We start from the raw sequence: 16,580 nt of genomic DNA on the forward strand, positions 1-16,580 counted from the left end.
GACAAATTGTACAACAACAAAACCCAACATTGCACATAAAAAGGAATACATACACATTTAACATTTCCAGTAGAACAAAATAATAGTTGGTTGACAAACCAACAGAAAATTAAAACAAAAACCAGGATAGTTGAGCAAAAGTTAAGAAATTTTGACAATATTCAACGCATTTCATTGAAAAAAAGCTGAGCAGCTACATGCATTGTAAGAAAACTTCAAACCAAACAAAAATTAACCTGGTTCCAATTGTTTTGATCAAATAAAAGAAAAATCCATGTTGTTGTTCAAGTAATGTCCATAACGCACATACAACAGTTTGCAGAATGCTAAAATCTCAAAAAACTAAAAGGCATCTTCTTTGCAGAAATTAAGCCTTATTTGCTGTCTTGCAGCAAAAATAATCTTCAAATGTTTGAAATAATATAATATATCCAAGAAAAATATGTCAAGCTTAATCAATGTTTTTGCGTGTAAACCACAAAGCAGATTCTTTTCATGCATGATTATTTTCACTCTTTACCAACTTCTACATTCATGCAGATAGAGTGTATTGGAAAATGTAAAAACAGAAGTTTTGATTTTGTGGCCTTAAATGGTCCACTGCAAACCAAAACTGTATTCTTAAATGAGCCACTCTGATTAAAGTTTTTGGTGTTTTTAGCATTTCCTTGTAGCATTTTTGTGATGTTGGAGGGCATACAAATTAAACTTAAATGAGCATTTCTTCATTCAAATTGTTGTGAATCAAAAGCAGAACAAAAGGTGCAGTGGGAAAAAGATTGTAGATGTGACAGGACATACAACACCAAACCACAAGCTCCCTGCACTCAGTTCTGGTGCATCAACTTACAGAGAAATAGATCCATGTGCATCTTTGTTTTCCTCATTTGAGCTGGAATCTGGATCGAAACTGAACGGTTGGGTCTCTCCAATACTGCCCACCATTTTTTCTTGCTCCGCTAATGTTAGGTTGGGGTTGTGATGGGCTGTAAGGTAGCAATAGAAAATGTAAACAGAGAGGGGACCAAAGGGGAAGGAAGTGGGAGCGGGCTTGCCCCGCGCCAACAGTCCTGTCCATAGCTTGGAAGTAAACAGGTTTTTAGATTTTGGTTAAAAACAGCATTTTTTCGTCTGCTCCGGATTCACAACAGTTTAAACAAAAAAATGTTCATACATTTTAAACTTGATGTTCTTTATGTATGTCCTCCATCATCAGAAAAATGCTTCAAGAAAACGTTTATAAAACTGCACTTTCATCATAGTGGGTCTTTAATTCAACCAAGACAAACAGCTGAGCTAGATCAGATACGCCACCTGATGTCTGACTAAGGTAAGTAATCAAGTAAGGAGAAGGATCCACACCTTAAGCTACAAAGCTAAACATGTCCTGATCAAAAATAACACAAAGACAATAGACTACTGCAAAGTGCCCATAGCAGTTTTTTGACATAATGGTTGACCACATCAGTCTGGGTTCAAATCAGAGATGGGGTTTTTATTGCTCTCCTCTTTTTTTTCTTGGAAGTCATTTCAACACCCTGTTTAAAACAACTGAAAGAATTTTACTGTTTAGTAAAATAAAATGTAAATATCTTATTGATTGCAATTTTACCCTTTAAGCTTTTCAAGAATTAAACCTGTTTTAGCAAAAAATAGTTTATTTTATCAAGCATACTTGGTGTTTGCTCTAGTCTACAGGAAGTTTACTATCGAGTGCAGACCATGTACTGTAAGTGTAGTGTAGGAAGTATACTAACTGAATACTATTTCAGACTAAATTGTAACTTTTGAAGTTAACAATATAGTATCTAAAAAGATAACTTCAAGTATACTCACTTATAGTGAGTATTAGGGGTGTAACAATTCATTTTAACATTCATATTAGAATTAGTGGTAATTGTGATACGATTCAGAGTCAAGTGTGTTCATTTTAAACAATTCGATTCACTGACCTAGAATGGATCCAGGACATCTTTAGCTAAAACTTCAACCAGTGTGACTCAGAGAGAAATCCCTGCTACTGAACAGTGCAGGTGAAGTTTCCCACATTCCTTGTATTTCTTCAAGATAATCAAGTGTAAATGAAATATGCGTCCAAACAAACAAGTAAACAAGAAGGAATGTCAAATCCATTCACATTTTAGTTTCTTAAAGTTTGGCCCACTGTTCTTTTTCCACATAAAATAATCAAAAGGGAACATTATTGGAACATTCTAGCACACTGTATGGTCACATGACTTTGATAAATTCAAAGTGTTTACACTCATTAGACTGGAATAACGGACTGATCAGTTTTTGCTGACATCACGTGTGTGTTGTCCGCTATGATGGTACTTTGTTGTTTTAACGTTATAGTAAAATAAACCTACCATATCTCAATACAAATGGTATTTTCCAATATGGGTGTAATCAATTTATTCAATTTTAGAATGATTTTATGATGGTTTTTATAATTTTATAATTTGATTAACAACTTGCCTTTGACAGATTGATCTGGTTGGATCTAGGAATACAAATTGATGCATCGATTAAGTCGATTAATTGTCAAACCCTTACTAAGTATATTTGTAATGCAGGTAAATAAACTGTTTTTTGTTTAGTGATGTCCAAATCTTTACCCGACTAAAATATATCATGAACAAGCTCTGCAACAGAAAACATACATTTTTAACATCACAGTTATTGCTTTTTCAGAGCTGCGTGGTGTTGATTTGCTTGTTGGCTCATGGAAAGAAGAACTCCAGGCTGTGGGCCTCTGCTTGCATTGATTTTTTCCCCTGGGACCTCTGGCTTCCTGCCACAGGCTACAAACAGCTTTCATTGGTTTCTTTTGAAGTACAGATGGACTGGTGACCTGGGGAGGTCCTGCCTTTACCTGAAGAGAACTGGAACAGGCTCCACAAAACAGATAACCCCAATGAGGCCTTTGATAGTGAGTACGGTAAATGTTTGGGTAATTCAGACATTAGCCCAGTAGATGGCAAAAGAGGAATAGTAAGACTTTGTTAAAACACAGACTGTTTCAGTTTGAATGTGCAAAACTCATTATTGTTGTTTTAATTTATAGGCTCATATGCTAAAATAAATAAATTCCAATTTAAATGTTGTTGTTAATTTGCAGGGAAAAACAAGTGCCACACCTCTGGCTTATGAGAGATCTAATGTAATGACGACCACAAAGTTAGACTGAAAACAAACCACATTCATTTACAGTAAGATAACCTTCTGGGATTTATTTGAAGATTTTTAACCAATCCTAACTTCTGACTGCATCACATGAGCAAAAACCCACACAAAGTCAATAAGTAACTTCTACAAGTGTTCAAAGGTTGGACTACATGTGACTGTTACAAATGAAATAAAATGTAGTTAGTAAAATTCATATCACCACACATGTGGTAGTCTGTTCATTCCTGGAGCAAAAAATGTGAGGCAAATGGAAAGAAATGGAGGGAGCAGAGCACCCTTTGTTGCTTTCAGTCTTGGCTCTGGATCCAAGTGTTGGTCCTTCTCAGTCCTTCCTGATAGCAAAGACAGAGCTTCCATTTGTGCTTGTGAAAGGATCCGTGCACCAATGTTTTGACGAAATAATAAACGATATTCACCAAGCTGCACAGGAGGAAATATGTGGCACAAAGAAAGTGGAGTACGTTTTAAAAATCTGATTTAATAGCATATTTCCCCCTAAAATGTACATGATACCTAATGTTTAACCCAAGTAGACTGCAGAGTGGCACCCTAAAAGAGTCTGAAGGCAGCTTTGTTAAGGTGACACACATGCATGGGGTTCCCTTGATCTGTGAATCCATGGCAACAGCAGAGTGAATGGACCTGAATGGACCATCCATTCCACCCTGCTGGTGAAAGTACAGATCAGTTAAGAAATTGCACTACTGATTTAGTCTCCAAGCCCCACAAGATGCAATGCAGAAAAAGATGCTTTAAAATTGAACAACTTCTCTCTTAAAAAAACCAAAAACACTTAATTATCAATTAAACAAGAGGGGAAAAAATGTAAGATAACTTCCTGAAAAATGGACTTAATCTGTGCAAAAATGTGCTTGGTGACTTGTTTTGCACTAAATAAGCAAGGCAAGCTATGAAAGTAGACTTTTTGAGCCTCAAGGTGGCAGAGAGTCCTGGGATTTATAAAAATACATGAAAACCTCGAAAGGAGCCAGTTGAGGTGGCTCGGGCATCTAGTCCGGATGCCTCCTGGGGTTCCGGGCATGTCCCACTGGGCGGAGGCCCCGGGAAGACCCAGGACACGCTGGAGAGACTACATCTCTCAGCTGGCCTGGGAACGCCTTGGGGTCCCCCCAGAGGAGCTGGAGGAAGTGGCTGGGGCGAGGGAAGTCTGGGCATCTCTGCTCAGTCTGCTGCCCCCACGACCCGGTTCCGGATAAGCGGAGGAAGATGGATGGATGGACATGAAAACCTCAAACCATAGCAACAAATGTGATTAAATATAACATAGAGCTGCAATAATATGTTAAAAAAAAGTTACATGGAGATGAATAGTAAAAAATGTGTTTTTTAATGAAACAGCCTTAAACCTATGAGACAAAAAAGAACATATTTTATTTTTGATAGTCAATTTGCAAATAATCCTCAAGCTATGGTGAGTAAAAGCACCAATGATACAATTGATAGATTTTAAAGATACTTTTTTATTTCTGGAAGATGATATTGTTGATAAACAAATAAGCATCCTACACATTTCAGGATTTGCAACTATGTTCTGTTAGTAAAATATTTAACAAAGCAACAAAAACCAGTTACTAAACATGTGTCAATCAAAATGTGGTGTATGTTGTGTTTTTTTTTTTTGGGTTGAATTTATTTTTTCTAGCATCTGTTTAGGGGTATGAGGTCATTTTGAACTTGAAATAAATTGTATCCGTTTGGAGTCATCATGTTACCAAAAATTAAACATTATTTGCTTGATAATGTCATTTTTTGTTCAGAGTTACATTTGAAATACTAGAATTGGCTTTTACAAAATCAATTTAACTAAAACATTTTAAAGAAGTACTTTCACAAAACTAATGCAGGACTTTTTTATTTTACAACAGCTACAGAAAATTTAAATTTTAGAAAAATCAACTTTAGAAAGTGATCATGGGGTTTGAAAATTTTAGACTTTTGAAAACTTTTAGCGGCCAAACTTTTGGAGGACATTAAACCTTCCTAAATCCTTGATACACACTTGACAGAAACCATGCAGTTTTTTTCTGCAATCTATTTCTTCAGAGGCCACAACTGCTGGCTCATCATAGTGCCAAAGGGTATTCATGCTAATGTTGAGCAACAAATTTACATCCTCTGCCCCCAGAAATTGTGGTTGTGAAAAAAGGGAAACGAAAACTGGGATGTACACTCGTCAGATTGACTCTGCTGTGTACATCTGCTCTCAGAGTTTCATCACAAGGTTATTACTTCCTCGAAATCTATCGTTATAGTATTGCCAAGAGTATTGAGAATAAAGTTTATTAATGTGTAGCAAACTGTGGATCATGGGAAGGGGGAGGCTTGACAGGAAATAGAAAAATGCTCTGAATCAAACTGTTTAATTAGACTGTGTGCACAAACCGCATGTTTCTTTTTAAACATGCTGTTTACTGCATTTTTCAGTAAAACTGTACTCTTTCAGGCAAGTCTAACTGTGAAACGAAAGACACATTTTCTAAAAAACCCTTTGCAAAAGTTGTTACACTTTAAGTCTACTTTATTAAGTAAACCTGAGCATAATTACAAAAGCATACTACCTGAATACTTCTTTGGACTAAATTGGAAAATTTTGAGTTTACATACATTGGTTACATACATACACTTAAATAGACTACTTGAGTAGACTACTTTTGCAAAGGGAAGTCATAATTGTAAAATCAATCAAAGCAATTTAGAGGATGTTAAAAGTTTAAGGACATGAAGTTATTTTTTGGCCTCAGTCAAGTCCTTGAACCCCAATCAACTTCAAAGCAGTGACATGATTATTTCCAGGTTTATAGAGGGGAGTTAGAGGTAAAACTGTCGCTAAAATGCACATTGATTGAAAGCTAAAAATGACTACACATGCAAAGCTTTAAAATGAATTACATTTTCGCTGGGTGTAGGCTAAGCTGATTGGCTGCGGTGAACAAGTGTACAATCAATGGGTTCGGCTGGGAATGACGTGAAAATACGCAGACGAATGATGTGGCAAAAATCAAAGGGCGACTAGAAAGAACTAGTTCCATTCCTATATTTGTTGTCATGTACCGTTTCATAGTTAACCTCTAATTTTAATGGTACATTTTGTACAAAACGTTAAAAAATGTGATAAAATTAAAAACTCTATTTGGTTTACAGGACATTTCGCACTTTTTTAAGAAGTCGGTATTGGTATCCATCCGCCTTATTGAGCTTATTTCCACTTCCGGGATGTTTTCTCTGCTGGCTGAACTACATCGCCATTGCTGGTCGAAGGAGTCGGTGTAGCAGCAGCCCGTAGTTAGCCAGGGGAAGATCTCAAGAGACATAAGTATAAGGACACGTTAAAAGTAGCCATCACGTTGACAGTAGGTTTCTCGCAAGGGTTAGAATTAATACAGAATTTGACTTCAGACTAGACGCTCCCTGGAAGGCCGGCTGAGAGAAGCCGTTGGTTAGCATCAGAAGAAACTACAGGAGAGTGACAGAGGAACCGCCATGGCTCAGATACTGCCTATTCGCTTTCAGGAGCACCTGCAGGTATGGGGATGAATGAGTGCCTAAATTTACTGCAAAAGTTTGTTTGTCATTTACTATCACAGTCAGATGCTTGGCAGATTTGTAAACTTCCTTTTTAGGGAGATGAAATCTCTTTCGAGCTAAGTTAGCCATTAAAAGCTAACTAGCTTGATAGGGTGGATGACGTTTACCTTAGCTAGCATGTAGCCTAGGCTAACATTTGGACTCGCCTCTGTCTCTAATTTACAGAGTTTGAAACCTAAAATGTATCGTTAATGTACTTTACGGTCTACTCTTGCTCTTAAGAAAGTATTTTCAGCTGTTTTATAGGATTTTTCTTTTTCAATATACGTAATAAATACCAAATCGACGATGTCCCGGTTAACTTAATGGTTCGCCTTTCAGAAATGAATGTTTATACAAGTAAACTTTATGCTATAGGTTATTATTTATCATAGTTAAATCGACTTTTGTATATAACCTCATAACATTTAATGGAATTCACAAGTCAAATTTAACATTATTTTTCTTAAATACACGTTTTCATAATTATTTGTCTAATTTCTTTGAATGATTGTGTTCAATGAAGTTAGAGACGTCGGTTGTCGTGGTACTTTCCGATAACTATCCACGTAGTCGAAATTGATGGAGGCTTTAACTTTAAGCACTTGTAAGGGGGATTGAAGATAGACGTTTGCCTTAGAAAAGTGTCACTTAATTGTAGAAAGTCAACATCGCGTCCTTTTTTTTTAACCTTATCTGCTGGTCCTCTTTGTGAGCTTGCATTTGCTATCAGACTACCACACCTTTTACTATAACCGTGTCAAAACGCCTCTTTGGGCCAACTGAAGATTTTCAGGACTATTTTTTTTTTTTTTTTGATTTTTACATTGCATGAAAGTGTAAGTTTAGACTTGTTAAAAAAAATAAAAGCCAAATTTTGCTTCCTTCAGAGTACCTTTTGAATGGTTTTAAATTAAAATATTTTTTTATTGTAACTGGTTGGTTAAATTATTTTTTTTAAACTTGCTACTATGAATTGGAAATAAATTGTATGTAAACATCAATGGTTTCTACTCCTTCCCGCCACAAAAAAGAGGGAAATAAAATAAAAAAATAAAATAAAATTGACATTCACAGAAGATATAAGAAGAATGTTCTGATGCTGCAGTTCTGTATTCAAACTTTGGCTTTTGTTGTAGGTGCACAACATAAAAAAAAGATAGCTAAAGTTTATAGCAGAATGCAACAGGTTGCTGTATTAATTTGACAGCAGGTCATGTGTTAATCTGCGGGCAGAACATGAAGGCTGAGCTCTGCAAAAGCCTTTTGTGCTCACAAATTGTGGAATAATTTTTGACTCCCTGGTTAACACCTTTCTTTCCATAGAGGGGGATGCAGAAAGTAATACAGACATGGTTAACTACAGAATAATGTAGAATGTTGAAGTTAATGGATCAAATTTTATTTAAAGCATTGCCGTCTTAAACTGCAACACCATTTTATACTAAAAGTTTTAGTTTTAATATGATTTTTCACATTTGTTCAGTTTAAATCAGTATAAACTGTTTAAATAACCAATTAAAACATTTTGTGCTCTGTTTTACAAATTTGAACACATTTGCCCTAATGTAAGACTATAACATATCCATAAATTCCCAAAAATCAAAGATATACAAATTTAAATCTTAAGTTTGGTTATGTGACAACTTGAACTTTTTTTTTTTGTGTGTGTGTGTGTAGAAAGCCAATGCTTAGTCAGCAAAAACTATCTTTCAGTGTCCCCTCTTCTGTTTCCGCTCTTCTTACTCTCTGTAAAACCTTATGTCTGTCATCCGGTCAACTTGCATTGCTTGCACTTTTATATGTCATCCATTTATATAGTATAGATGGTTGGGACAGAATATTTCATTGCACAAGTATCATTTAGAAATTAAATGCTATCTGTTCTGGTCATAAGCAAAGATATCTGACATTGTGTTTTGTTGAGCTTCATCTTTGTCATTTCTGCATAGCTCTGCTATTGGTGCATTACGCTATAGGTTCATTGGTTAAACTTCGTGTGATACCTCATCTTAAATGAAAACAGCTTTAGAACGCATTGGTAAGTTTATTCCTACAGGAACCAGTAAATAACCTGAGATTGTTCTTTAAGTACAGAGCTTAGATTTAGCTTGTATAATGACAACATGGTGGGTTGTCTGTTAGCAAAGTTGTATACTTTGTATTTTGTAAGAATCAGCTAATAAGTAGGTTTCCTATCTGCCTCAAAAACCCACTGTAAAGATGTTGTGAAAACAACCCAACTGATTGTGTACATATACAGTTCTCATGCATCAAGTCATAGCTACATGTTTATCTGGCCTTCCTTTATTTGCTTAGAAATATGCTTTTTAATTTTACACAATAATTATTTTTTTTGGCGTCAGTTTTATGTGTACTAAACACCCAGCAAACATTGTGAGAATATGTGATGTAATGTGTAAAGTTGAAAAGTTTCAATCAGGTGTGAGAGTTTTGTGACTATACATTATATCTACCACATTTACAGACATCATTCATTGTGCATTGCCAACCCTTATTTTTTTCAATATTAAATTAAAGGCTTGTGTTACATCTGCAAATGTGAAGTTGTTTAAAGGAGGTTAGGCAGGTGTGCAGTTAGCAGTAATCTTGAAAATAAAGCTTATGGTTGGCTTTAAATAAGAGGTTTTTAGTCTGGGAAAATGTGTTCCCTGTTTTCTGAAAAGTAATTATACCACTGCTTACTATTTGTTGCAGTTTGTGATTTTGTTAACTACACTTGTTTCTCATTTCTTTGTTGTGTTGGAATAAAGAAAGACGTTTGTTGAACCCGGTGCACTATTCTGTTGGAACTTACAAGGTTTCCATGTCGTACTTTGAGCTATGTGAGTAAATGACCAGCTGATAACTCGTGACAGGCAGGAGAGGATGCTGACCCTTTGAACACTTGACATTCTGCAGCTCTGTCCAAATGTAAGATAAAGTCAAGAAAAAGGAAATTGCAGTCTTTAAACTACCTCAGCATTATCCGGTAGGGAGAGGGGATAAATGAACTGCAAAAACATATGCTGTCCGTTCTACTGTTCCTCTTTTATCTAACATAATAAGCAACCATTCTTGCTCTTTGCCTTCTGGTTGATCACATGTCTTCCACCAGTTGCATGTAGTAGTGGAGGGGGCAGTACTGGGCAGACCTGTTATTTCAGTTTTAGTCCACAGTAGGTTTCCAGTTTCCTGTTGTGAAGTATTGCAGTGAATTGCTGCAAGCCTCAGCATTTTGCTAGTGCATGCTTTCCTCTGCCTTGAACTTTAAATGTGTGTGCCACAACTTTTACTTTTTCTGCTTAGTAAGGCTTCTTTTAGTTAACAAGAAGAATATAAAGGTTTAACCTCATAAAAAACTCATTTGAGTTTACAGGGGCAGTTATACTGATCAGTTCATTATCAATTAAAATTCTTTTTTACAAAAATTTAGCTGAATTTGAAAAAATAATGGCCTTTGTCAAGTAGTTTTAGTAGAAAAATTGAGTCAATGAATTACAAAAAAATAAAATAACACTGAAAATAATTGACCAAGATGGATGTTTGTGGATTTCAAACATTTTAAAATAAAAAAAAATTGCATACATAACCAAAGTTATCCACTGATTCATCCAAATGATTGAATCCGTTGGTAGGCTGAACAAGCTGACAGATGGGCTCAGTAGATGCTTAGGATTAGTTGTAGATATTGCCAACTTTGTGCACAATAATTCACTACATTCAAGCTTAATGTGGCCTTGAGATCAGCTCAAGAACAGTGTGTAGAGAGCTCCATGGAATGGGTTTTCCAAGACAAACATCACCTGAGTTGTTGTTCACCTTTCGTCTTATCACCCTGTAAAATATATATACTAATGTATGGTGTATGATCAATGTAGTGATGTCGAGCACACTGCCAATGGATTCGAGCATTGGTGACTTATTCTCTGGAGGGTCAAATTACACTTTCATTTGGCAATCTTATGGATTAGTCTGAGTTTGGGGGTTTACAGGTGAACTGCACTAGTCTGACTACAGTGTCCCAAGTGGGAAATTTGGTTGAGGTGAGGTAATGGTTTAAAGTTGTTTTCGGGAGCTCAGCCCCTTAATTCCAGTAAGAGAAATTCTGAATTCTAAAGCATATCAAAATATTTTGGACTGTTCCATGTTCCCAGATTTGTGGGAGCAATGAACCCCTCCCTTTTCAACATGAATGTGCACCATTGCAGAAAGCAATGTCATGACCTTCAGGCAATAGTAAACCTTAGGGATGAGTTAGAGCATAGACTGCTAGCCAGGCATTCTCATCCAACATCAGTGTCTGATTTCAAAAATGTGCTCCTGGAAAAACCATTAAACATTCTCCTAAACACTAGTAAACCTTATGGGTAGGCTTCCCAGAAGACCTGTAGCTGTTACAGCTGCAAGGGTGGATAAACTCTATATTAAACTTTATGGATCACTAACGGGATGCCACTTAAATTCATGTATGTGTGGATGAGCTAAAGCAACTTGGGGCATAACAAAAAACAATAGTAATATTAAAAATAAATAAATAAATAAATCTCTATAGCTATTTGCAGAATAAAGGTAAACAAAAGATAATAGTTTTGTTTTTTTGTCTTGCCCCTGGTCCAAACTCTGTTTAAGTAATCATCTGAAAGTCTTTAAGAAAGAAATTTTATTTAAAAAAAAAAAGGCAAACTCTTTATTTTTAGCTTTCATACATCTGCCTTGCAGTTCGTTCTGAAATAATTCAATCTAGATAATTGGCAGTAATTTTCAAGAAAGTAAAAGGGTATGAAATAACAGATATTGTTTACATTAAAAAATGCAGGGAGTTGGAAGAAATTTGTGGAATTGTTGCAGAAATTTACAAAATAGTATTGCACTAAAGCACTTAGATTATTGACTTATCATTTACCGGTAAATGTTTAACTTTACAGCTGCCATAGACGGCAAGCCAAGCATGCTTACAGGTCTGCCAGTCCAAGCTTATTTTTAGTCTTTCACAATCAGTCTTTTTTTTTTTTTTATTCATTTTGAAGCACAGTCAACATGTTCATTGTTACTACACTATGCAGGTCTTTCCTGTTTTAGAAATGCTTTCCTTCGTTAATGAAAAGACTTCCTGCTGATTTCAGTGTAGAGGACCTGTAGTAGTGAGAAATGCATCAGTCTGTCTAGAAAAGTTTTCTGTGATTACCAAAGACAGGAAATATTTTAAATTTAAATCGGCTCATTTTTTTAACATACAATTTCTGTCAAAGAATTGCGATGGCATAAATTGTGGGAAATTATTTCAACAAAAAAATGGGCTGTAACCTTGATAGTTTAGAGAAGATTTATAAAAAGTGTAATAAACTTCCTATATGGTGCACAGTGGCAAGAGCATTATGTAATGAATGATGTCACCCTCCCAGTAAAGGGGGAAAAAACACTTCAGATCCTTTTTTTCTACATTGTGTGGAACAACAGTCTGGTGGGTCGCTCACAGTCATGCCAGAGAGGCAGGTTTTGTACTGCAAGAATGTGTGTGGGACAGGTATCGGGAATAGGTGTGCCTTCTCAGTGATAGAAAGGTGTTGCACTTTAAGCTGTTGTTGTTTGCACTGATTAGAACAAAATCAGTAATGTCACTGGGGAAAAAAAGATTGATGGCTTCAACAGACTGGAAAGTGATTCTCCAAATGCGCTATGTATAAAGTATTTTAAAATTTTACCCAAAGGCATTTATAATTTTTTTAAAATGGTTAAAATGAGTGTTCTAACCATAAGTTAGTTTGATTTTTGTCAGTGGTTTGCCCTCAGCAGTGCAGCTTACACTCATAATGAGCAAGCTGTTTTTATTTTGTAACCTTTTACTCAATTTTAAATCTATGTGAAGTTTCTCATTCCTTTTACATAAGTTTTAATAAAGTACAAGCTTTGCCAAGACTGACACACGGTGGGGCAAAATGTATCGTCATCCACCTATTGTGCAAGACACTTAAAAGATGAGAGACCTGTAATTTTCATCATAGGTGTAGCTTAACTGCGATAAAATGAGAAAAAAATCCAGAAAATCACATTGTCTGATTTGTAAAGAATTTATTTGTAAATTATGGTGAAAAATAAGTATTTGGTCACCTACACACAACCTGTAAGAGGATCATCTGTCCTCCACTCGTTACCTGTAATAATGGCACCTGCTTGAACTGGTTATCTATATAAAAGACACTTTTCCACAACCTCAGACAGATGCACTACACCAGTGGTTCCCGAACCGCCGCGGTCCGGTACCGGTCCGCGGGACACTTGGCACCGGGCCGCGGCGCGGGAAATTTTGGCACCGGGACGAACAGAAAGAAAAAATAATTTCCATTTTATTCTTTTTCTCCAAAAAAACGTTTTATTTTGAAAAGTGACCGGATTCTCTGTTACATCCGTCACACTTAACGCACGTCAAAGTCGCGAGACACCAAACATCATGTGATACACCCCGCTAAAATTAAACCCAAACAACCAAAATGAGCAAAAAACAAGGGGAAACGGTCCAATGAAGGGACAGAAGAGGAACCTGCACCCGCTAAAAAACCTGGAAAATCCGAAAATCTGCCTTTAACAGGCAGCAGTAAACGTGCTTTGCGCTGCACCTCAACCCCCCCACCCCCCCACCCCCACCCCCCCCGGTCCGCGGTGAACGTGTCTTGCGTTGTACCGGTCCGCAGTGACAAAAAGGGTTGGGGACCACTGCACTACACTATGGCCAAGACCAAAGACAAGCAAGTGAAGCATTTGAAGGTCCTGGAGTGGTCCACGCAGTCTCCAGATCTCAACCCCGTAGAAAATCTTTGGAGGGAGTTGAAAGTCCCAAAACATCACTGCTCTAGTGGAGATCTGCATGGATGAATGGGCCAAAATACCAGCAACAGTTTGGGAAACCCTTGTGAAGACTCCCTTTAAAAGTTAGAATGCTGTCATTGCCAACAAAGAGTATAAAAAAAGTACTGAGTTGAACTTTGGTTATTGACCAAATACTTATTTTCCACCAACATTTACAAATAAATTCTTAAAAAATGAGACACCTAGAACTTTATTCTACATATATGTATTTATATCATTGGTTACCAGTTCTTGTGGTACTTTTTTCAAAGGAGCTCTGCTTCAAGTAATAGCATTTCTATCTATTCTTTAGTTGATTTGTTTTAGTCACCGACCCACACCACTTATTTGTTATTCTGCGTTCATAATGATCAGGCTTGGTATTATAAACCGATATTTTTGAGAATTTATTTTTAAGGTTAATGAATGATTTGCATTTCTTTCATTACTTTTTCCTCTCATATAAAGTGAGTGATTTCACATACAAGAGCATGCAAGGAGCTAAAACAAATCCAGTGTCGTTCCCTAGACAAGACCCTTTGCCCTGCTACCTATCTTGGTCTCCCTTGAAAATTCAAGGTTGTCAGGAAATTCTCTGCCAAACCACCCGTGCGCATCTGTAAAAGCTTATTTGCTGTGGGAATCCCTGATGAAATAGGGGGTGGGGGATAAGTATCAGACGATCTATTTTTTATTTTTCTGTAATAAAAAAAAAAAGTTGCAATGAAACTAATATGTAATTTATTTTTATACATATATATATAACATTTTTATAACATATATATAATTTATACATATATAAATCTATTGAAATAGTTTACAAAAATGTACTCCCCTTCCCCCAAGTAAACTTGAAAGTTGACTCTACCGGTTAATGTAATTACATCTCATTAGGTTTTTTTTTTTTGATGAAAATTATGGCATTTCTGTTTTTAGCAGCTGCATGTAATATCGCCGGTTAACCTTTGGCAGCACATGTTTTCAAAATTGACTACAACTGCTCTAACAGTTCTTTTTTTTATTCCTTGTCTTAGCTCCAGAATTTGGGAATCAATCCGGCCAACATCGGCTTCAGCACCCTTACGATGGAGTCTGATAAGTTCATCTGCATCAGGGAGAAAGTGGGTGAGCAGACTCAGGTGGTGATCATTGACTTGGCCGACCCCAATACACCGATCCGCAGGCCCATCTCAGCTGACAGTGCCATCATGAATCCAGCTAGCAAAGTCATTGCACTTAAAGGTATGTTTTTGTATTTGTGAATATAAAGTCACAATTTTTTATGTGAAAAAACGATGTAGAAACAGGTGTGCTGTTAGGATTCAGGTCTTGTAAATTAGTGGGAGTGGAACCTAACAAACTATATAAATCAAATATTTGTCAACTGTATTATGCTTTTTAGCTTTTTGATGTAAATGTGCACCCAGCTACTTTAATTTTCTGCAGTAGTTTTTATTATCAACTGTCACAATTGAATGCCTCAAATTTTATCCAGTGTAGCTACGAGTGTTCTTTATTTTGTCCAGCATCCATAAGTACTTTGACTTTTATGTTGTTTTTGTTTTTGTCTTTTTCTGTTTATACATTTTCCATTACTGCTTTCTTATGTTTGCAGACGGTGAGTTGAAATTTTAGTACTTTATTGTGGAAGAGAAATCCTGTTTTAGTTTATTTTTAAAGAATATTTTAGTTATATATGATCTTAGTATTTTAATTTGTCAATACAACTCTTGAAACCCATGAGTTAAATGTTTACAAATAAAAAATGTGAAAGAATTCTTTCATATCCTACCAACTATCCTAAACAGGATTTGGCTTTCACAGTCATACAGCTTGCTGGCATTTCATAATTTTTTATCATGTGTCTAAGTGATTAAGAACTTCTTAATTCAGTAATCAAGTGGGTAAAAAAATGTTCATTTACATTTTATATTTTCATTCTCAAAAATCGATATACTTTTCCATTTGTATGAAGTTTTAGGTCTGCAAACTGTACTTACAACTTCACTTAAATTTTTTTAAAACCATTTCTTATCATAATTTGTGGTAAATTTCAAGTAATGCAGTCTTAGTCCATGCAAACACTCAACATTTTTGTAAATTGTTTACACTTCCCTTTGCACACCCTCACAGTGTAAAACAAATCACAAATTTGACCAAGGATTTGCATGTAATTTATTCAGAAACAGGATGTCCGCTCTCATTTCTGTTCTTTTTTTTTCAATGGCTTTCCACTGTTTGTCAAATGTCACTTCTTTTACTTTCACTTTCCAATAACTCTTGTGTTAATAAACTTGTTCATCGCTCGATTATGGCTGAACATGTAGCACTCACTTTTGGAAATTCCTTGTTGCGAATCAGAGTCCGTAAAGATCGTTCTTGCATGCCATCCAGACTGATTGGACATCACACCTCTTTATTGGAGATATTTGAAGCATGTTTTCCATTTTACATCAATCCTTTATTTGTTGACATACAGTATCAGCTTTGATAAAATGTTTGACTTCATATTGCTCAATTTAAGCACAATATTCCAGTATAATAATAAATACAAAAAAAGCAATACTTAATTTGATATACCTAGTTTTAAACACAATGTAAAACTATTTTGATCTAGATTGTTGCGCTTGATTAACTTGGGGCACCTCCAGCCCATTAAAGTAATCAAAATGACAAAAATTGAATAATGCTCTATATTGATTAACTGCTTTTAGCCAACTTCGGAGGACAGTAGAATACATGTTTTGTGTAAAGAGGAAAAATGAAAAAACAGCAAAAGTTTGTCAGATTTCCTACAAAAATAAATGATGTAATGGTTGAACAAATAGATTATATTTGATTCTGATATTTAAGACAGTTTCAGGCAGGCCTGGGCGATAAATCGATTGAATGAATTGATTCGAATTTTTTGTTACGGGCGATTTCAAAAATAACTAAATTGAGTTTTTATGTGGCGTATT

At 35.8% G+C, this 16,580-nt stretch overlaps 1 protein-coding gene across 1 annotated transcript in view; it reads left to right on the forward strand.

Moving 5' to 3' along the window:
- Positions 1–6,231: 6,231 nt before the first annotated feature.
- Positions 6,232–16,580, forward strand: part of cltca (clathrin, heavy chain a (Hc)) — a 31,130-nt gene continuing 20,781 nt past the window's right edge. Inside the window, exons 1-2 of the mRNA XM_023962702.2 lie at positions 6,232–6,732; positions 14,655–14,862. Of these exons, the coding sequence (XP_023818470.1) occupies positions 6,691–6,732; positions 14,655–14,862 (250 nt within the window). The 5' untranslated portion in view covers positions 6,232–6,690. The remainder of the gene's footprint in view (positions 6,733–14,654; positions 14,863–16,580) is intronic.

Source organism: Oryzias latipes, chromosome 14, assembly GCF_053564925.1.
Source record: "Oryzias latipes strain Hd-rR chromosome 14, Olatipes_Hd-rR_3.1".
NCBI classification, from domain to species: Eukaryota; Metazoa; Chordata; class Actinopteri; order Beloniformes; family Adrianichthyidae; genus Oryzias; species Oryzias latipes.